Source organism: Colossoma macropomum, unplaced genomic scaffold (assembly GCF_904425465.1).
Source record: "Colossoma macropomum unplaced genomic scaffold, Colossoma_macropomum, whole genome shotgun sequence".
In the NCBI taxonomy this organism is placed as follows: Eukaryota; Metazoa; Chordata; class Actinopteri; order Characiformes; family Serrasalmidae; genus Colossoma; species Colossoma macropomum.
Genome location: NW_023494803.1, coordinates 37,555,825 through 37,577,728, shown reverse-complemented (window position 1 = coordinate 37,577,728; position 21,904 = coordinate 37,555,825). Strand labels below are relative to the sequence as shown.

General features: G+C 40.1%; 2 protein-coding genes across 2 annotated transcripts in view; both read right to left on the bottom strand.

Moving 5' to 3' along the window:
• Window positions 1-6,001, bottom strand: part of ism2a (isthmin 2a) — a 41,408-nt gene extending 35,407 nt beyond the window's left edge. Inside the window, exon 1 of the mRNA XM_036593869.1 lies at window positions 5,418-6,001. Coding sequence (XP_036449762.1) covers window positions 5,418-5,546 — 129 coding nt within the window. The 5' untranslated portion in view covers window positions 5,547-6,001. The remainder of the gene's footprint in view (window positions 1-5,417) is intronic.
• Window positions 6,002-7,045: 1,044 nt separating this feature from the next.
• The window catches only part of sptlc2a (serine palmitoyltransferase, long chain base subunit 2a), a 40,030-nt gene continuing 25,171 nt past the window's right edge, over window positions 7,046-21,904 (bottom strand). Inside the window, 3 exon segments of the mRNA XM_036594151.1 lie at window positions 7,046-9,602; window positions 12,639-12,768; window positions 13,847-13,982. Of these exon segments, the coding sequence (XP_036450044.1) occupies window positions 9,483-9,602; window positions 12,639-12,768; window positions 13,847-13,982 (386 nt within the window). The 3' untranslated portion in view covers window positions 7,046-9,482.

Sequence of the window (21,904 nt, the reverse complement as noted above, 5' to 3'; positions counted from 1 at the left end):
TCAATTAGGGCGCTGGATATTTGAGAGCTTTCCAGCCCACAGTCATCCAGCACAACAGTAAAGAACAGCAACATGAACTTCTGAACAGGCTCAAGAATTTGGCGCCCTCTGCAAAATGTGGCACCACCAGCGTCTGCTCGGTTCTAAGAGCAGCCTTTGATTATTTGGCTTATCTATTATGGCACCAGGGCTGCTCTACCTATATAGCAACTCACATACCTTTCTCCATCTCACCTCTTACCACAGATCCCAGAGGGTTGCTGTCGTTTCTCTGAAACAGTGGCCCATGTGATCCCGAGAGGTCACGTTAATAAAAACAGTTAGTCCAGTTGAAAGGAGGAAAGGAGAAAAGAGCCACATGTTCACATGTTACACAAAGGCACCCTGTCAGCACATCTTTCTCCTCATTGCTCCACTTTCTGACGTCCTTGCACTACACATAGGCAGGGTCGGCCCTCGACTATCGCGGAATTTTAGCTGACAATTCATTGCCGTATAAATAATTGCAATTAACAATTTTGTTGTCTTTTCTTTTCATTGCAATATGTAATTAATAAAGCCTATTCACTGACGCCCTCTAAAGCCGTCATTAAGAAAACATCAAAGAAACAAACGTCACTCACTGCTGCCCTCTAAAGGTGTTATTAACAAACATCAAAGAAACAAACGTCACTCACTGCCACCCTCTAATGGCGTCATTAACAAACATCAAACAAACAAACGTCGCTCACCGCCGCCCTCTAATGGTGTTAAACAACCATCGAATAAACAAACATCACTCACTGCCGCCCTCTAAAGGTGTTATTAACAAACATCAAAGAAACAAACGTCACTCACCGCCGCCCTCTAAAGGTGTTAAACAAACATCGAATAAACAAACATCACTCACTGACGCCCTCTAAAGGTGTTATTAACAAACATCAAAGAAACAAACGTCGCTCAATGACGCCCTCTAAAGGTGTTATTAACAAACATCAAAGAAACAAACGTCGCTCACTGATGCCCTCTAAAGGTGTTAAACGAACATCGAATAAACAAACATTACTCACTGCCGCCCTCTAAAGGTGTTAAACAAACATCAAATAAACAAACGTCACTCACTGACGCCCTCTAAAGGTGTTATTAACAAACATCAAAGAAACAAACGTCACTCACTGCCGCCCTCTAAAGGTGTTATTAACAAACATCAAATAAACAAACGACACTCACTGACGCCCTATAAAGGTGTTATTAACAAACATCAAATAAACAAACGTCACTCACTGCTGCCCTCTAAAGGTGTTATTAACAAACATCAAAGAAACAAACGTCACTCACCGCCGCCCTCTAAAGGCGTCACTAACAAACATCAAATAAACAAATGTTGCTACCGTTGACCTCTAAAGATGTTATAGCATCAGTCAAAAGTCATAACTTCTGCTGTTTTGTTTTTGTAAGACCCATGACGCGTCTGATCTACTGTCTAATTCAAACTAGATCTCTGTAAAGCACAGTAGCCTCAGTTTCTTCAGGTCCTCACAGAGGGCTTGTATATGACACGGGTTGTTTTTAGCAGGGTATGTGGCTAGTAAAAGTCTGCCTGGGGTGAAAATGCATTTCCTCCCTGTGGTAACACTCCATAAAGCTGGTGCTGCAAATATAGGGCAAAGAATCATGCCACTGCCCTTTAAGCTGAACCAGCTTGCTGATTTCTTTGTATTTGTTTGCTGTAGCTGATCTCTCAATTTAGGCCACACATTCTCTGAAACCAGTGGCTCCTCTGATCTCCTCCATACCGTATGAATTTTGTGTAAGTGTATGTATTTTTCGAACCTTTGGTCATTATCAAGCATCTTAAAGGGGAATTCCACCCATTTTTCAAACCTGCATAATTCAGTCATTGAAATGTAAACAAAGTCATTAAGAGTGGTTTGGTGTGAAATGGAGCATTATAGAGAAACTTACCAACTTAGGTTTCCTTACAGTGGTGGTGATAAGAACCAGGGGTTGCAATGTCTGCACCACAAATATAGCCACTTTATTTACTATCCAAAACCACCAGTGAATCTATGTGTACCTTCTTGGTTTTTAAATATAATAGTGGTAAATCCGAAAAAGTATGTTTTCTTTTGGGATGGTTTCGCCTGTGTGTACAGCTCCATCACAAATGGATTTAAAAAATCCATTAGACCAAAATCTTATCTCAGAACTATATTAAACAATGCCTCAAGCATCAGACAGTGTATTCATAACCATTACATGTAATAACTTTCTGAGAAAGAGATTTTAGAGGCGTTAAACTCTTTGGATGTCTGGTTCCCATCACCACCACTGTGAACAGCTCTGGAGCGTTTCGCATCAAACCACAGCGAATGACTTTGTTTCTATCTTAACTATTTAATTATACAGAAATTTGGAATAATTGGTGGAATTCCCCTTTAACAAATGTGGAGGAAAATGTTACATGGTCAAATCTACCACTCGGCCACCTGGCCAACAAGAGAGATGCACAAAAATGAAACAATATATATTGTTAAATGTATATTTCAGAATATAAATAGAATAGAAAAACCTTGCATCGCTAAAAATGGTTTACAAGAGGAAGATAAAATGTTACTAGGTTTTAAGGCAAATTATTGTAACTAAGTAATTTTGGGCCATTTTTTTGGTGTGTTCATTATCAAATGTTCACACAGGGATAGTAATATTTCCACATATGGAAAACATAATGTTTTAAGCACATTGTTGCTGTCAGACCTTGTATCACCACCTTTTTTACTTCAGCTGAAGCTGCAGTTTTCAACTGAGGTAAAAAAAAAAGAAAGAAAAAAATGGAGATACAAGGTCTGACAGCAACAATGTGCTTAAAATATTATGTTTTCCATATGTGGAGATCCCACTACTATCCCTGTGTGACGTCTCCAACTGTATTCGGGCCAACTGGACAGCCAAAGACAGCACACAACACGACTGGGATTCAAAGCCTCAACTACTGCTTATCTAAACAGCCTTTCCAACTACATACATTCTGGGACAGTTACTACAGAGTACATCACCGATTAGCCTTTGACACCATTCCAATCATCAATCACCCTTTATCAGGGAACTAGTGGGGCAGTTTGACCTCTAACCAACGGGCCACTCTTACACTTGCCACTACAAACATCTACACTTCAGCGTTTCAGACACCTGCTTCAGTATGAGATGAGCTCTGGCATGACTTAAACCTGGACCAGTGCTTGGCCACTTGAACCTGCAAACCCTTTCCCACATGACAGAAAATACAGCTGATCTTAGCACTGACCTGCAACAGTCACTACTGAGACAAGGCACAGTTAGGTACAACTAGATCTACAGGGTTGGATCCCCAGGGTGATCTTAGTAATCTATTTATGCCTGCAGAACTAGAACTCATCATTTAGACTAAATGAAAAGCACATAAATAATGGACAATGGATTAAGCCCATTTTTGGACTCAATTTAAATGTCAATGGAAAATTACCCAGTCCAGGTTGAGTCTTAATCTAGGTCTGGGAATCTGGCCTTTAGTCATTATTCACCCATTTTCAGATCACATGTCTATGTGTAGTATAAAGGCATGATGGAAAACCATTGGGCTGGTTTCTTAGACAGGGATTAAACTTAGTCTTGGATTACATTAGAATGCAAATAGAGTTAGTTTCCTAGATAGAGGTTAAGTCTAATCTTGGAGTAAATTTAAGTGTGGGAAATTCTCTTTAGTATATATTTAGACTTAAACTAGGTCTGGATTAAAGCTAGAATTGCCTTACGCTGCAACGCAAACAGGATCAGGTTCGTAGACTCAGATTTAGCCCAAACCTGAACGAATTTTCAATGGTAATTCATCACTGGCACTGTAGTTCATTCCCAGACTAGTCTTAATCCATGTCTGGGAAACTGGACCATGGTGTTTCACCATTAAAACTCCCATTTAGTCTAGTTTAGGCATTATCTAGGTACAGTATCTGGGCACTTTATCTGGGTACTTTATCAATGTACAGTATAAATGTTTTAAATATTAAAATGATGGAAAGCCATAGCACTGGGCACTTGGACATGGATTAAACCTAGTTTGGATTGAACTGCAACACAAATAGGTCAATTTCTTGGCCAAAGATTAAAATTAATCTTGGACTAAATTTAAGTGTCTAAGAAGAATTACCACTGGAAATTCTTTTTAGTCTAAATTTAGGCTTAATCTGGGTCTGAGAAACTGCCCCCTAGTCATAACTCACTCATGGTCAAGGCACAACAGGTCTACGTACAGTAAAAATATGTAATAAGTGAGTGGAGGATTACATGGATTAAACCTAGTCTTGGATTACACTGGAATGCAAACAATGCTAGTTTCCTAGACCCAGATTAAGCCTAAACCTAGACTAAAAAGAACTTTCAATGGTGATCCATCATTGGCACTGTAGTTTAGTGCAACACTAGTCTAATCCATGTCTGGGAAACTGGCCTATAGTGTTCCCGCATTAGAAATCCTATTTAATCTAGTTTTAGGATTAATCTGTGTCTATTTAAATATGTAAGTGATTGAAAGCCATAGGGCTGGTTACTTGGACATGGATTAAACCTAGTTTGGATTACAATGCAATGCAAATAGGTCAATTTACTTAGACAAAGATTAAGACTAATCTTGGACTAAATTTAAGTGTCAAAGAAGAATTACTACTGGAAATTCTTTTTAGTCTATATTTAGGCTTAATCTGGGTCTGGGAAACTGACTCCCTTGTCATTATTCACTCATGCTCAAGGCACAACAGGTCTACGTACAGTATAAATATGTAATAAGTGAATGGAGGAAAGTCTTGGACATGGATTAAACCTAGTCTTGGATTACATTGCAAAGCAAAAAGCGCTAAATTCCTAGACCCAGATTAAGCCTAAACCTAGACTAAAAAGAATTTTCAATGGTGATCCATCATTGGCACAGTGGTTTAGTCCAACACTAGTCTAATCCACATGTGGGAAACTGGCCTATAGTGTTTTACTGTTAAAAATCCTATTTAATCTAGTTTTAGGATTAATCTGGGTCTATTTTAAATATATAAGTAATTGAAAGCCATAGCGCTGGTTACTTGGACATGGATTAAACCTAGTCTTGGATTACGCTGCAATGCAAACAGCGCTAGTTTCCTAAACCTAGATTAAGCCATCATTGGCACAGAAGTTTAATCTGAGACTAGTCTTAATCCATGTCTGGGAAACTGGCCCATAGTGTTCCAGCATTAAAAATCCAATTTATCCTAGGTTTAGGCTTAATCTGGGTCTGGAAAACGGACAAAAGTCGAACTGATATCAGCTCCAGCTCAGGTGGGGACCAAAGCTGATCTCAAAAGAATAAATAATTGCCCTTTAAGTTCACATCACAGCACCTCACCAACCCCAGCGAGGGTGCTGTGCTCACGTACCCGCAGGGCGGCGCTGCTCCCGGGCTTGGCCTCCCCAGCTTTAGGCGTGAGGGCGGGGAAAGCCTGGACTGACAGGAGAACAAGGGTCAGGAAGGCAGTCCAGTGCAAAAGTGTCCCCCGAGTCCGCATAGCTTTCCAAAGAACGAGCGAAAAGAAGAAGAAACACCTATTGAGGTTTAGAAAGGCTGTTCGGGAAACTGGCCACAGGTCCGGACTGCGCTCTGTCCAGCCTCAGAGAAAAACAACCTTCATCCAAAGTCTGTGAAACCAACAGAAGCTCCGGTTATGCCCTCGTTGCCATCATGTCTCACGAGAACCTCCTCATACTCATAAGTCTTCGACCCCCTGAGCATAAGGTGCCACTGGCTCTGCACTGAATCCTGCCCTGATGAAGGTTCTCTTGCCCCTGGTGGTCCATGTGGGGGTCTTCACACTCCTAGAGTTCCCCTTCTTCCCCTCCTCGCCGGGTATCTTCTCGACACCTTCTGCTACGAGCAGCACAAACGCTTGAGGAGAAACTCTGCACCACTTCCAGCATCTGCCCCAGCGTTCTACCCCCCAGCGCTCGTGCACGACTACAAGCGCCCCCCATCCCGCATGTACTCTCGTGAAGAAACTCACTCACCCAATCCCCGCCCCCTCCCCTTCTCACTGGTCGGCTTGGGAGCGTGACGTACGAGGGGGAGGGGCCTATTGGGCACCAGTGGTGCGCGCCCCCGAGAGAAGCCTTGATGAATGAAGGCGCGTTCAAGACAGTGCAGTGACCCAATAAGAACGGTCTATATTTAAACAACTATGAAAAATTAGTTAGTTAGTTGTTTTTCACATAATTTCACAGATATAAGTAGTAAAAAAAAATGTTATTTTAACTTTATTTCTCAAAATTTATAAAAAAAATGTTTTTTTTGTTAGTTTATGTTTCTCATATAATTTCAGATATAAGTAGTAAAAAAAAGTTTATTTTAACTTTATTTCTCAAAATATATATAAAAAAAATGTTTTTTTGTTAGTTTACGTTTTTCATATAATTTCACAGACAGTGGTAAAAAAAGTTTGTTATTTTAACTTTATTTCTCATAATTTATAAAAAAAAAATTTTTTTGGTAGTTTGTTTTTCATATAATTTCACAGACATAAGTAGTAAAAAAAATTGTTATTTTAACTTTATTTCTCAAAATTTATTAAAAAAAGAATGGTTTTTTGGTAGTCTATGTTTTTCATATAATTTCACAGATGTAAGTAGTAAAAAAAAGTTTGTTATTTTAACTTTTTTTTATAAATTTTGAGAAATAAAGATTTTTTTTGGTAGTCTTATGTTTTTCATATAATTTCACAGATATAAGTAGTAAAAAAAGTTTGTTATTTTAGCATTATTTCTCAAAAAAAGTATCACTGAGTAAATTAAGTCTTATTTTAACTGCTGAAACTTCATTAACAGATAATCAAAATGCGAGAATAATCAAAATAGTCGAACCTGCTCAGTCCATCTGCCTTCATCAGTACTAAATGAGTCACTTCATGTGTTTGGACTTCATTGGACTGGACTGGCCAGTATGACTCACTTTAATTCATAAATAAAGTGAAGACCGCTGCAAACTGTAACGCTGGAATAAAAATCCAAGACAAAATACACTTCAGTGCTTGTATTTTAATGTCCTCCAAGGAGTGAAACAGTTTAATACGAAGCCCACAGTGTACTTTGATCCAAAAAGGAGGTCTATCATATGGTATGCAGTCTTTGCAGGAATTCCAAGTTGTTAAACACAGACATGTTCCTATAAAGCAAGTGACTTGGTTTAGATTTACACTGAAACTGTCCTGCTGTCCTCAGACCTGGTCCACGGTACTACAAAAACTGAGAAATACCCTCAGCGTTTATCCTAGGAAGTACATATATGTAAGAAAGAAAAATATAATAAAATAAAATGTATTTCAGTGGTTAGGCCACCTCATTTTCTCATCTCGCATCTTCTCACACGCTGTGATCCTAAGGAAAAAAATAATTTCTTTCTCATGTAATCTGGTGTATAATTCAATATAACTGCAGCTATATACTTTTGTCTTGTATATACTTAACTGTCTTATTTTACAATCCATCCTTTTTTGATTTAAAAAGGACAAATCAGAAAGCAAAATGCCACGTGAAACATCTTATAATCAACAAACGCAATGCAAAGATTAATGACCAACAACAGTGATAACAAAGATCTGGAATGAAAAGCCACAAAAGCCACAAACCGTGTTCATTTGAGCACCTTTTATCGTAAACTAGCAGCTTCAGTGACGTCGTACGTGCATTTGAGGGGGTTACAGATGATAGAAAAATACTCATCAGTAGTATCTGCATGAGAGCATGCACACTGTAGACAAGCGTGCACGTGTGAGGCCTTCTGGAGCTGCCTTAGATAAATGGAGTGCAGTTTTCCAAGAATAAAGACAAGAACACATTCATAATAAATAAATATGTACACAGAGAAACTGGAGTGTAAGAGAAAGCACATATAAAGCAGGCGTTAAGACTCCTGACATGGCCTGAAGACTTCAAAATACACTAAATGACAAAAGAAAAATATGATAAAGCTTGTGGTCAGAGCATATAAAAGGGGGTATAAATAAAGAACTAAAAAAGAAAAAAATTGAAAGACACGACTATAAACCCGCTTGACGAAGGTGATATTAATTCATGACAATGAAGCTTATATATGCATCATTTAAGACTCTGCTAGCAAGAATATTAAAAAAAGGGAAAATCTGGTTCTTTTTAAGGGGCATTTCGACCTAAAACTAGCATTTAAATGTTATTTGTCATGTTATGAAGTACTCTGTAGCAGAACGCTGCACCCCTCAGCCTCATCGGATCACCGGAATTCACAGCTTTGCATCTTTTTGGGTTGTCATCCATCAGTGTTCTCTCACTACAATACCCAGCATGCAAAGCTCATATGTAACCACTGGGAATCCACCCTACTGCCATAAAGAAATTCACTGATATATAGGCTAACAAATATAGACGTGATATTCATCTTTCTAGAAGTAATGTTAGCTATCTGGCTTCTTTCTGCATTAGCAAGCTCGTAGCAAAGAGCCCACCCCAAAGCGCTTGTAGTTTTTCCAAAAGTTGCCAAAAGTTCCCCCTTCCTTCAAGATACATCATCAGAAGGGGGTGAATAAGCATGTTTACAACAAATATAGACATGGTTAAGTTTTTCATTTTGGCCAGACTGCCCCTTTAATATTGGCGAATAGAAACATACACACAGGGCTTTCCTACGGACAGATGTTCAAGCCTCTGGAAGCAGTTTCCTGCACTGGAACTTGATGGATGTTAGCTTATTCTGGTATGCGCATATTTTTCTTACAGATGAAAATCTGATAGATGTGCATGACCACAGATTTTCCAGATATGAACACTGACCGTCCTGATTGATATTGCAGTGAAAAAAATAACTGGCAATGACCGCTAAGTTCAAGTAAGACACCAGTTCACGCTGTGAATCGATGTAAACGCGTAGAAGGCGAAGCTGTGGTGATTTTGGTGTGTGATTTAGTCAACATAGCAAAGGTACTACAAAGCAATCGGGAGAACCAATAGTTGCTTTCCTAAGCCAGCGTCTCTGGGACTGATAATTTGTTCCCCACTGGTCTGGTCCCACTTATTGAAAAAGATGCTTTCTGCGTGCAGGAAAAAAAAAAAGGGTTTGGTTTGAGGGCTGCAGTTACATATGGCTTTAGCAAGAACATAAGCAGTCCAAAGCCTCTTGTGGTTCACAGAGAGGAATTTAAGCATTTCTTTTTCCCGCAATAAATGTCACAATGACTTAAGTTCACATCTCAAATCTTATGACAAAATGACAGACAAGAAACGACTAAGATGACAGAAAAAAAGAAGACAATTTCCACTTTAAAGCATCAGTGTTATTAGGAACTCCATATGCTTTATAAAAAAAAAAAAATCATGATAAAAAAAAGAAAAAAAAATAAGAATGGCATTTGTTAAGTGGTTCAGTGACTCTTCTCGGAGAGCTCCAGAGGAGCAGTGCACTTTTGGTTTGGACTGGAAGACTCTCAGTCTTCACACTCCTCATATGTGGTCTCATCAAAGGGCCGGTCGAGAGTGGGCAGGATTCTGTGTCGGGAATTCTTCACCTGCAGCAAGTCGCCCACTTCACTGATCGCACTCAGAGCCTGTGAACAACAGACAACACCATGCTGTCAGAATCACACAGGCAGCTTCTAATGTACGGTCTGGTGAGACCACAGCTGCATACAGTTGTGTACAGAAGCTTGAACACCGCTGATCAAGTGATATGACTTTCTGATTTTTTTTAAGTGAATATAAATCAGTACAGAGAACACAGTAATATGGCATTTTTCTGCAAATTTTAGTGCACAATCTCTATTTATTTGCTCAGTTTAATATACTGAAAAATAAATAAAACAAAACATAAAAGCATAAAATGTGCCATAACTTTTGCACAGATCGCATTTTAAGGTCAAATGTTTCCCCGTTATGTTAAATTCAGCAGATGAACAGTAACTTTTATAATTACTACTTTCAATAATAATTATTCAATAGAAATGATGCAAAAAATACTGAATCTAATTATTCTTTGTAGTTAAATGTGAATAATTGTATTTGTCTAATTTTAATAAATAAGACAAATTCATTTAAAAAGTGTGAGTTTCCAATTTTTATTGCTAATGTCCAGTGAGAGCAACAGTGGCTGCATGCGCCAATGAGTGTATATATCATGTGTGTGTGTGTGTGTGTATATATATATATATATATCATATAGAGTCAGTGGTCTCTTTTGTGATTGCAGCCTCACTCTTATTCCTAGAGCCCGTGGGTTCTAGCTACAGTGGAGTCTCTCGAGGAGAACTGGAGCTCCACTTTGCTGATGCTTTTGTTCGTTTGCTGCTGGTTGATTTATCCAAAGATCTTTCACAAGCGCTGTAAAGCACAGTCTGCTGAAGGTGCTGAAGGGATCACTTTAAAGGCTGTATTTGAACGATAGGGCTACAACCACTGATTCTACCATAGCAACAAACCGTGCGCTGCAGCTGGGCCTCAACCTGCACTACTGCAGATGGTTTCAAGGGTCAAACTAGGATTAAAAGAGCATTAAAAATGACTGTGTTAACTTTGACAGCCCTAGTAATTACATAAATGATCAATGATCACAGTTACATACATTATATCTGAGAGTTTGAATTTCCCCTTGTTTATCAGATCTTTGAATGTTTTTAAATTTTAAATGCATTTTTGCTGAATTAAAAAAAGTATTTACATTATTTTGTGAAGTAAATATGACGATACATAACTGCGGTACACATCAGATTTCTGAGTCAGTGTTATTTCTCCTAAATCCACAAGGGGCACTAAGCACATCATTCGGTTTCCTCACACAAGGATATATTTTTACCTAATAGTGTTATTCGGTTTATGAAGTAAACGTCACCACATTCAGAACGACTCAGCTGCTGAAAACCTTTTTCTCCCATAGATGATAAAAACCCTATTAAATTCTTCACACACACTTTCTAAGCCGCTCATTCTGGGTCACGGGGGAGCTGAAGCCTATCCCAGCGGTTACTTGGTGGAAGGCAGGAAACACCCTGGACAGGTCGTCAGTCCATCGCAGGGCCCCATTCAGTTGTAATGAAAGGCAAAATAAATTGCAATGGTATTTTCCCTTCCTTTGGAGTGGTTAGTAATTGGCGTCAGTCTAGGTGCAGCAGCAAAGGGTTTAAACATTCAAATGAATGTTTTCTGCATTTTAATGTGATTTTTTTTTCTTTGGATTTGACGAATATTCGAATATTGAAATTTATTTCGACAGCCCTAATACTTAATTCAGATCGATTGCAATGCACCACAGAAAACACAGGGGGCAGCAAAGCTTCTATTGTTCCATTACACAAAATTAAGTCACTTGAAGAGAAACTTTCAATGACTGAATGATGCCAGCGCTGTGAAGCGACTTGGTAGTACTCAATAAATTAACTGAACATAGAAAAAAACTGCTAGTTGCAGCCTTTCTAAATACACCAAACTACTATTTGATTCCAAAATCTAACCGCCTATATGAAACACCCTCAGCACGGCAGGGTCGAGGAATGAAGAGGGTTTCTTTTCCCTCGAGAAACGAGAGCACACGCCACAGTTACCTCTCATAACAGAGTTCAAGCCCCAGTCCATCAATCCTCTGAAGTTTAGTGTCTCTAACTTGATACTCCCCTCTTTGTTTGAATGCAATTACTGATAAAGGAATGCGAGGCTGCATCTTCAAAGTGTCCCATGCCATAAATTAATTGACAATGTCAGCTCTCTTTGGCAGCCCGCAGTTGAGGGGTTTACATAAGAAGTGCCTGCCACAGGGGTCTGCTCTGGCAGGAGATCAAAGAGCATCTTAATCTGCCTCCCCAAGGACTCTTGATTTAACCATGCTGAAAAGCACTCCGGCCGTCACCCCCCACCCCTCCAGCCCCCTCCCCTCTAAGAAAACAGGCCCAACTTTGATGTGACCGGTTATCGCATCCACGCATTTCTCAGCCGTTTCTGCGAGATGTTTTCCGTGTATCTGCTCGCTAGCCGAACGGAGAAGCTACGAAGGCCTGACATCAGAAACTTATTTAACCAGGATATCAATTACAGTCTCTCTCTCTCTCTCTCTCTGATGTCACTCCCAGTCTTTCATGTGTGTTTTATTGCTGTCAGCTAATGATCCTCTCAGCATTATTTATGGGTTTGTCACATTTCTCCCCTCAAACACATTTTCATGTAAAGGCTCTGCAGCGGGTGAGACTTTTTGCAGCTTTCTGGTCTTTTTGTAGATGAGAGGCTTTCCTCTGTGAGCTTCCTCCCCTCTCTTCCTCCTCCTCAGGCCTACAGATGAACCGTGTGCTGCTGTCACCTGACCTCAGTAGAGACTTGGACAGCATTGGTTCAAAAAGCATCCAATACTTTGCTCCCTTTGCTACAACATGGACAGAATTGCAGATGCTACATGCTGTCATTCCAACAGACTGCAATGCACTGCAACTAAAACACAGGGGGCAATATAGCTTCACTGTTCGCAACTAATCGCCTAAACACTGAAGCCCTAATCTGATCCACCAGGCCAATCTGGAGTATTTGTAAAATCTTTGCATGGATGGTTTGACACAGCAACATGGTGGAGGAGTGTTCTTTGTGTTAGAGAGGTTCTAGTACATTACCTGATCTAGCATTTCTTTGGTGTGGGCTGCAGACACACAGAAGCGTGCTCTGGACTCGATGATAGGAGTAGCAGGGAAGCCCACTACCACCACACCTATATTCCTCTTCAACATCTCTCGACCAAAAGCCCTGGACAAATCAAAGGGTAGCAATTAAAAAATGCATGTCTCTCTTTTTAAAATTTTGTAGAGCCAACATTAAAAGTACAGAGATCCCAAAAGGACATGGGAGGAGGGAATAAAACGACATTTTTTTCTATAATGGGTTAAAAAGAAATGAAAACCTCCTGCCCGCAAAATGACCTGGGATTTCTTAAATTAATTATCTCGACATAATTTTCTCAAGATAATTTTCTCAAGAAATATAGTGAAAACTTGAGCACATTTACAGTCATTTTTCAGTGCTTGCCAACAAACATCGTCATTTTACATCAGAGCACAATTGGAAATGTTTTAAAATGCAACAGACTGTTTTGGAGGAAAGGTTACACCAATATATCCAAGGTACTGTTTTTTGTTTTTTTTTTTTATTAAAGAACCGCTACAGCTTTCTGGACAACTTAATGGCCATAGCTGGATGCATGCAAAGTTTTTAGAGAATAACCTGTGTGTCAAAGAAGAAGACGTCCAGAAAATTACCCCAAAATAATTAATTTGAGGTAATTAACAATCTCAGGTCATTTCATAGGCAGGAGTTTTGTTTTTTTTTACGAATAATAGAAAAACCTATGTCTTTTTTTTTTTTAAACCATGTCTTTTCCAGGGCTCCGTATTAAAAGCAACTTTGGCTATTTTTTTATTATTATTATTATTATTATTATTATTATTATTATCATCATCATTATTATTATTATTATTCAGCTATTAATCCCAAGGCTTATAATTCAGTAACAACCATGAATTATTCAATAGCAGAACCGTACAAAAGTCAGAGAACACTATTTATTTTATTTCCAGCCCAAATGTCCGTTAAGTAGAAGTTACTTTTTTCTAAGAAGACGCCTCAACAACTAAATATAATATCACATTTTTCAGTATTCAGTTTTATTGTGTGTCTAGGCTCTTAAGGCTTAAGGTCCTAAACATCTTTTGAACACTACTAATGGTGGACACAGTGAATTACAGCCAGCCATTCCGGGCTGAACTCATGTGTTCACGCGTTTGCTCCCCAGCAGAGTTGTGATGCAGGCTGAAAAGTGGAAGCTCACCCAATCTTGGCAGGCATATAGAGCATCAGGGGAACCACAGGTGAATCGTTGTTGCCATAGATGATGAAGCCCATCTCCCGTAGCCTCCTACGGAAATAGACTGTGTTTTCCGCCAGCCGCTGGACGCGCTCTCTGCCTGGAGCAGACACACATATACAAAAAGACATTTCAAACACCGACGCTTTCAGAGAGGGAAAAAAAAAAACAAAAAAACAAAGCCTTTTCACTTGGCGTTAATCTGCTTTTTCCACAGCCCTTTCATGCGATCAGACAATTAAACTTACCAATCCACAGGAACCATTACTGGAGTTAATAGGGAACCTGACCACCTGAGCTATAAACTTTATCATCGGACTGGAGCAAGAGCCGAGCTGCGGCTCCGCATGCAGTCCGTCCCGAACTGTTAAAAGGAGAAATATTTTATACCTGCTGATTTTATTCAGCTTTTTAAAATTTCCCCTGTGATGTCATCGAACCGCATGCCCTTTGCACAGAGAGGGATAAGATGTTTACTATTCATGTTTCCAGCGTGAGGTTTTATCACACTTTAAGCTCCATCTAAGCCCTCATGCCTCCGCCAGAGAGATGCTAATCGTCTGGCTAAACAAAACCCGGCGCTGTATGTAACAGAGGTGCTCTGAAGTGGCTGCGTCAGAAAAACTCCACAGCGAGATTGGACGGCAAGAGATAAGCCTAATGAGAAATGTGCTGTAAACAAGCAGGCCTTCACAAAACGACGTGTTCCGAGAAGGTGAATTCAAATGCTTTCTCTTGGAGAGGGGCGTGCGTTCCCCCAAGAAGGCCCACTCTGCAATCAAACTCAAAGGCATTCTTCAGACGTTTCAGCACAGCGCAGTGATCTGCTCAAAAGCGCTTTCTGAAAGCTTCAGTTTTCACTTCTAAAACGTTCCACGCATGCCAAGTAACAGCACTGAGGAATTTCCTGTTCTCTGCTAATGTCCCACCCTGGTGTCACCTACGGATGTTCTGTACGCTGGAGCTTGGCAACAATGTTAATATAGTATTGAAAATGTGCAAAAATTAATGTTTGAAACAAAACACTGAAACTTAAAGCTTCACTCTCTTCCAGCGGAGGCCAGAGACAGTGATCAAAAATCTGGGTGCATCGTCTCAGAGTGAAGTGGGTGAGGAAGATCAGCCAACTTAACACTACACAGCCACAGTCCTGCAGAGCTTAGGGGGTAAAAGCAAACTCCTCAGGAGAACGTCGGCCCGTTAATTTGTGCGATCTTGGTGAAAGACATTAAAGAAATAAGCCGTGAGATTTACATTTCTTTTCTATTTAAAGAGTGATGGTAGGTGACACAGAGTTAAACCCCCACCTGTGGTGAAATTACTGTAACACACAATAATCAAGTGGCTCAGTGCTTTTACACAAATGTCAAAAAAACAGAGTATAATAAAATACAATATAATATACAGCCATACATTGTAATAAATTGCAATGTTCAATAAAAATAATTTAGATCTAAGATAATTTCATTAACAACTGTTTTATGGTTTTTAATAGCTGGGTACAATTAGAATATTTTACTAAAGGGTTGATATTGATAGTCTACATGACAAATAACCTACAGCCTGCATATGAAAACAATTAAGACTTTCTTAGGAAAATGATTAGGACTTTAAGAGAATATTGGAGAACGTTTGAAGTTTTTTTTATGAGAATTGCTTGTTAGAACATTATAGACTTCTTAGGGTTTGTCTTAAGATACTTAGTTTTTTCTTTGAAAAGCTTTCATGTTGATGAACTTGAACCACAGTACTGACAATTCAGTATTACCCTAAGTTCTAAAGGAGTTCTCGTAAATGCTAAAGAAGCCCAGAAAGAGAACCAAGTCCCCTTTAAAGCACTGAGGTCAGTTGCAGCTGGTTCCCTTTCAGGTTCACTTTAAAAGAACTGAGTTTGGTTCATTGATAAAGAATGAAAGTGTGAAAACACCTGTCAATTTTACAGGCTGCAATCTCTGGGGCTTATTAGTCCTCGATAGCCCTTTACAAACGGCAGCACTTCCACAGAGAAGAGCTTTGATCGGCTGTGTAAAATGTTCAGGATGTAAAATGTTCAGGATAGCAACTCAAGAAAAAGAAGACTGTAGAAGACTGCACTTAAAATCAACTCCAGTCTTGATCTTAGAATCAGAAATCACATCGAACCTGAAAACCATGTATCGCTACACTTCCACAAAACAACGCAAAAGGATTTAACCAGAAAAGAACAGTAACAGACACGCACACACACCAAAATCAAACAGGTCTGCCAGAGCCAGCTGTGCAGCCACACGTTGGCCCTGACTGCAGCGCTCAGTCTCAATTAGGACCGTTACATCAAATATTCTCAGCAGTGAAAACGTACCATCTGGTGGCCCGCGGGCAGGTTTAGCTTTACAGAACGGGGCGCTTTTCTGAAACAGAAGTCAGAAAGCAGTAAACGGAGGAATGGAGCGAGGGAGTAAAGGATAGGCCTGCAGTGCGACAGAGCAGCGTAGGTGTGCGTGTGTGGGTTTATCTCTGATGAGCGCTTGTGAAAGGAGACTTGACTGGCTGTGAAATCGGAGTCCTCCAACGATCCCTCTCCATGTAAATTGGCTACTGACAGATAAAGCAGGCTCCACATGTCACGACTGGGTCACCCACTTTGTGGTAAGGAAATGGAGCCTGACCGTTCGTGTAACGTTAAACACCTCGTTTCACAGCGAGCGCGCCTTATTCCTCTCTCCGTGAGCACGGGCTGCTGTGCCCTCGCCCTGCACCCTTACAAGACACTGTGGGAAATTACAGCCAGTGACATTTTGAGAGCATTCTGAACCACGTCCTGATTGGATCTGAAAGATCAGGATCTGAGCGGATAAAGGAATTTCGGAATTAAGCCCAATCCATTTCCAATCCTTTATAAAACTTATTTTCTTTCCAGACTGTGATGTATTTGCGAATGAAACACAGAAACCGGGAGGGTCTCTGAGCGAGCCAAGCATTTTCTCTTGATGATAGGTAGGGGTTAAATGATAGGTGGGGTTTAAACATGATATTATTGGTTAATATTATTCTGCCCTTCCCACTCGTGCATGGTGATGTCATCAAAACCCCGAAGACATTTTAGAGGCAGGTCAAAGTCATTCAATTTTGATTACATTTCTTGGGAAAACTAGAATTTTCTCTTTAAAATGATGTAATATGATGAACTGTGCTTGATATGACATGCAGTAACAATGTAAAAAGGTCAATTTTTATTTAAGGTTGACTTTTAAAGCCATTATCCACAATTTGTGGCGTTAAGGTATGTTTTCTATGTGCAGTGTTGCAATGAGGAACTATTTTAAGGTGGAAAATGAAAACAGCTCCACAGCTACTTGTAATACCTGCAATGCCAGAGTTTCAACTGTGGTCAAGCTAGCCGCCTTTCATTCATGAACAGTTAAACTAGTTGCGTATAAAATGTGAGTGGACAGCTATTAAACACTTGGAGATAGCTGGGAAAAAAAACATTTCTCATGCTAGATAAAATGTGAAAGATGTATATTAAATTTTTCAAAGATGTGGTCTAAATAGCAGAACACAGTTCAAAGTATGCACATCCTACTGAAAATATAGTGATTTTAATGTAATATTTTTAAGTAACTGACAAGGACATGGGAAGTCCACCTGCCTTGGACTGGCTGCCCACTCTACACTGAAGTCTCCTAACTATTACTACTACTACTATTAATATTAGTAGAATAATAATTTTGTACGTAGTTTGACCAGAGGAGGATGGGTCCCCCCCATGTGAGCCTTGGTTCCTCCCAAGGTTTCTTCCTCAGCTCTGAGGGAGTTTTTCCTTGCCACTGTCGCCCCTGACTTGCTCACCTGGAGGATTTACATTTCATGTTGAAACTTTGTTCTAAACGGATTTCTGTGAAGCTGCTTTGTGACAACATCAGTTGTAAAAAGCGCTATACAAATAAATTTGATTTGATTTGATTTGAAGTGGGGGTGCTGTAGCATCTCCAGATTCCAGTATTATTTAACCTCAACTGCAAAAATAATAATATAACCATTAGAATCATTTGGGCCTAGTAAAGAGGAGCTGTGTGTATTTTTTATTGTATGTTTTATACTGATGAAGATATGATGACAGTAGTAGATTAGTCACTAATATCATCAGAAGACACATTCTTTGGCAAGTTTTGACCAAGTTCTCTTTGAATTCTCTTTCAACACGCTCACAATTATTATATTCATCCCCTTGGGGAAGGGATCCGAAGCACCACCCACATTACAAAATGATCTTCAGGCCATTGTGTTCAATTACACATTTCCACCAGAGAGGTCTCCAAATCCACAAAACTTACACTGAGCAGCTTTCAACTTCAAAAATTAAACTAACACAAAAATGTTTGATGTTTTGAATTCATTTCAATTTGTTTTTTCAACCATTACATCCCCAGCTTAGGTTTGAATCTTCAGAAGGCGCCGTTGAGCTCGAATGGAGTAAGACATGTTTCTCATAAGCTGCAGCCAAGTGAGAATTTATATTATCAAGAGCGCGCTGAAAGAATTTCTTTCCTTATATTTTGTTACTTTATTAGTTGTGCATTCTCTCTAGCACTTTGTTGTCGTTTCACTGGAAAAAGGCAGAGCCTTGCTGTAAAAACAGGTCTGAATCTTCAGCGGGTAGCTTGACTACGATGGTGGCACAATCTGTTTCTGCACCACCTATCAGCAATCTGATCGTCGCTCAGCTTATTTACCTAAAGTTTGTCTAGAATGAGAGACAGCAGAGCGAGCAGTGTGTGCATCAGCACGTTGAGGTGCCAGTTGGATGTTTACATAGTCATCTTTTATCAACGTACACATTATCAAAAGAATTCAATTGTAAAAAATACAATTTTGCATTACATCACTGTGTATTTCACACATACGCTGCTTAAAATTTCAGCATTACCAACTCAAAATACTGTCCTGTGTTCCAGGTTTTTGGCAGCTGAGCATAGAGGACCTAAACTGGACTGTTTCATAAGTTAAAACGTGCACTGTGCAGCTGTATCATCCACAAAACCCCAAATATTGGACTGGAACGTGGCACTGACAGATACTGGACTAAGACTGAGACATCTCTACCCCATTTAACTGTACATCTGCAGCACCCAACAGCGCTAATCCCTGATTTAATGAATCCCTTTTGTCAGGTTCACAGTGGAGTCGATCGGCGGAATCAACCTGCCGCTCTTATCACTCTCTGAAAGATAGGCGTAAACAGCGGCTCTTACTGCTGACAGCGATTACGGCCTCTGCGGAGTTCAGCTCCAACGAGAGCCCTTGATAAACAGCAGCTCTTCCAGAGAAGAGAGCTGATCAACTACGTAAAAGTGCACAACTGCAACAGAAAGGAGCATCTGAAAGCAATAACGCTGGAGAGGAACTCAAACTGCCGGACTTCAAGCCCTTCAGTCAGCGAGCAGGTCCTCCAGGAGGTGGGGGAGGGGGGTGCTGGGGGGTTGGAGGTGCACTGGGGTGGAGAAGGGCTCTCCAAAGTAAATCTTTCTGGGGTACCCTTTCAACAGCTAGTTTCACAATGCACAACCCCCCCCACCCCCCCCACCCCCCCATAACTCCTTCCAGACACAGGGACTGGAGGATTTGAAGCGAGAGAAGGACCAAGAGAGGCTGAAAGAGCTTCCAGATGTGGGGGGCCGTTTCCCTTCCTCCCCCCCCCCAAAAGCCAGTTCCTCCTCACTTCCTTTTCATCTGAAGGGGAGAGATAAGTACAAACACCCATGTGGAGTTCAGGGCTATGGAGGTACGCCCCCCCCACCACCGGCCCCTGTCCACATGGCCCTCTCAAAAAAAGGGCACCACGAGGCTCTGCAGCACCTTCAAGGCTCATCTGTGCTGCTTCTGCTGACCGCTGGGTTCATATGCAGCTGTCCAGCTCTTGATCTGATCTTCATCTCAGCAGATGAGAGCTGACTGACTGGACCGTTACGTGGACCAGAGCCCAACCAATATACTGGATGGCCGATAACTTGGGTCAATAGTGACTATCTATGGTTTTGTTTGTATCAAAAATAGTGTAGATAATTACAGGTTTTATCGTGGGGATTCGACTTCAAGGCCTTCAAGGCCTTCAAGTCCAATAAGAATCACACCATGTTTAACTATAAAACAGCAGTACAGGCTGAAGTGGTGAAAGTGAACACAAAATGGTTAAAATAAGAAAAACAAAACAGAAAAAAGGTCAAATGCATCCAAACCTAAACTTTAGCATGAGAATGTCATATTCTTACATTTCTTTATCAAAATAATTAATGAAAAACAGGAAAATAGGAGGTAATTAATGGAAACTAAATCATTTTTTGCTACACAAATTATATTATTAACTGACGATCATATCAGCCTGTAAAGTTCTGCTAAACTAAAACTATTGCAACACAAAATGAAAATCCAAAAAACATCTTTATAAAACTATGCCAGCCAATATTACTGGCTATCAACATTTTTAGCCAATTAAAAATTATATCAGTATCAGCCACAAACTGCCCAGACTGAAGCATCTCACAGCCTTACAATCCAACACATCATGAAGATCAACATGATACCTGATCCTGAAAAGGTATCAGATATGGTCACCATCATAAAACCGTGACTTACAATGTTAATGTAATTTTAAATCTAATATGGTTTGCTTTTCAAAATTTAATTCGTCCATTCATCATGTAACGTTCATACTATGTAAACGGCGGCTGGCTTTCAAAAATAATGCAGCCAACATCAGTCCAACTGCAGCTGGGTTTCTACCGAATACCAGATTATTTTTACTTCTTTCCTGTAAACATGATGAGAGCTGGTGATCTGAACATCTCATTCTTTTCAAAAGTGGAGCACTGGGAGTAAACAAACTCAAACACCTAAAACATGTGTTAACTCACTCTCCAGCCAAGCAGGTAAATACCTTCAGACAAAGATGAACGTCTAATGTTTGTCAAGACCGCCTGTGCACACACAAGGCAATTAGGCTCAACAATGAGCTTAGATTTACTCTCCTCTCTGAGCCTTCATCCCACCACACAACAAAGGCAGACAAATGTTAAGACTGTCCTGGTCAACCAACTAACTAACTAACTAACTAACTAACTAGTCAACTATGTAACTAGTTAATTAACTATCCTGTTAGAAAACAGCCTTGATGGTCACCAGCAAAACCAGCATATCGCTGCTGTCGGAACCTTGTATCTCCAAAATGGTAACTTTACAGGAGAAGGAAAAAACATACTTGACTTTTAATGTAAGTCAATGGAACCAGACTTTTTTCCAAGTCATTCTGGGCCGTTTCTATTGGTCCATTCATCATGAAACTTACACATAACATAAAGGGCAAAGGTATTTTCAAATAATGTCAAAAACTGAAAAATGACAAAAATGGAGATACAATGTTTTGTTCTGACAACAGCGCATATGCTGCATTTTGGATACTGGTATGCTGGTCAACCAGCAAGACCACGCTGGGTGGCCAGCTAAACCAGCACCAAACCAGCACTAGACCAGTATAAACCAGCTAAAACCACCCTGGAATTCATGCTGGTCTAGACTACTTTCTTCCTCTTTAAAATGGTGAAGACAAACTAAAGCCCAAGACTAAAGGATCACCTCTGCACTCATGACTAGAGATAGATGCACCAATAAAATAAAGAAATGGACAGACAAACTGGACAAACAGGTGAACATAAAGCGTCGGTTCCCTGGACACACACTGCCTTCTCCACTGAGAGCCTGAGAGCGGCTCCATCTGAATCTGGGAAAGCAGCCCAAAAAGTGTGGAGCAGCTGTCGGCCACTTAATCCTGACCTCATATGTTAGCAAACAAGAATCAAACCCACACCAAATACTAGGGAATTTGCTTTGATGACGAAATCAAACAGTGCCTGAGTGACCAAAAATTACACAAGTTCTACGAAGCTTTGAGCCTGGCGTCCAAAACAAACTCGACGCCTGCGTAACAACTGGGTTAACAGCGCACACAGACACGTGAAACCACATCTGCAGCTGATGTCAAATTGA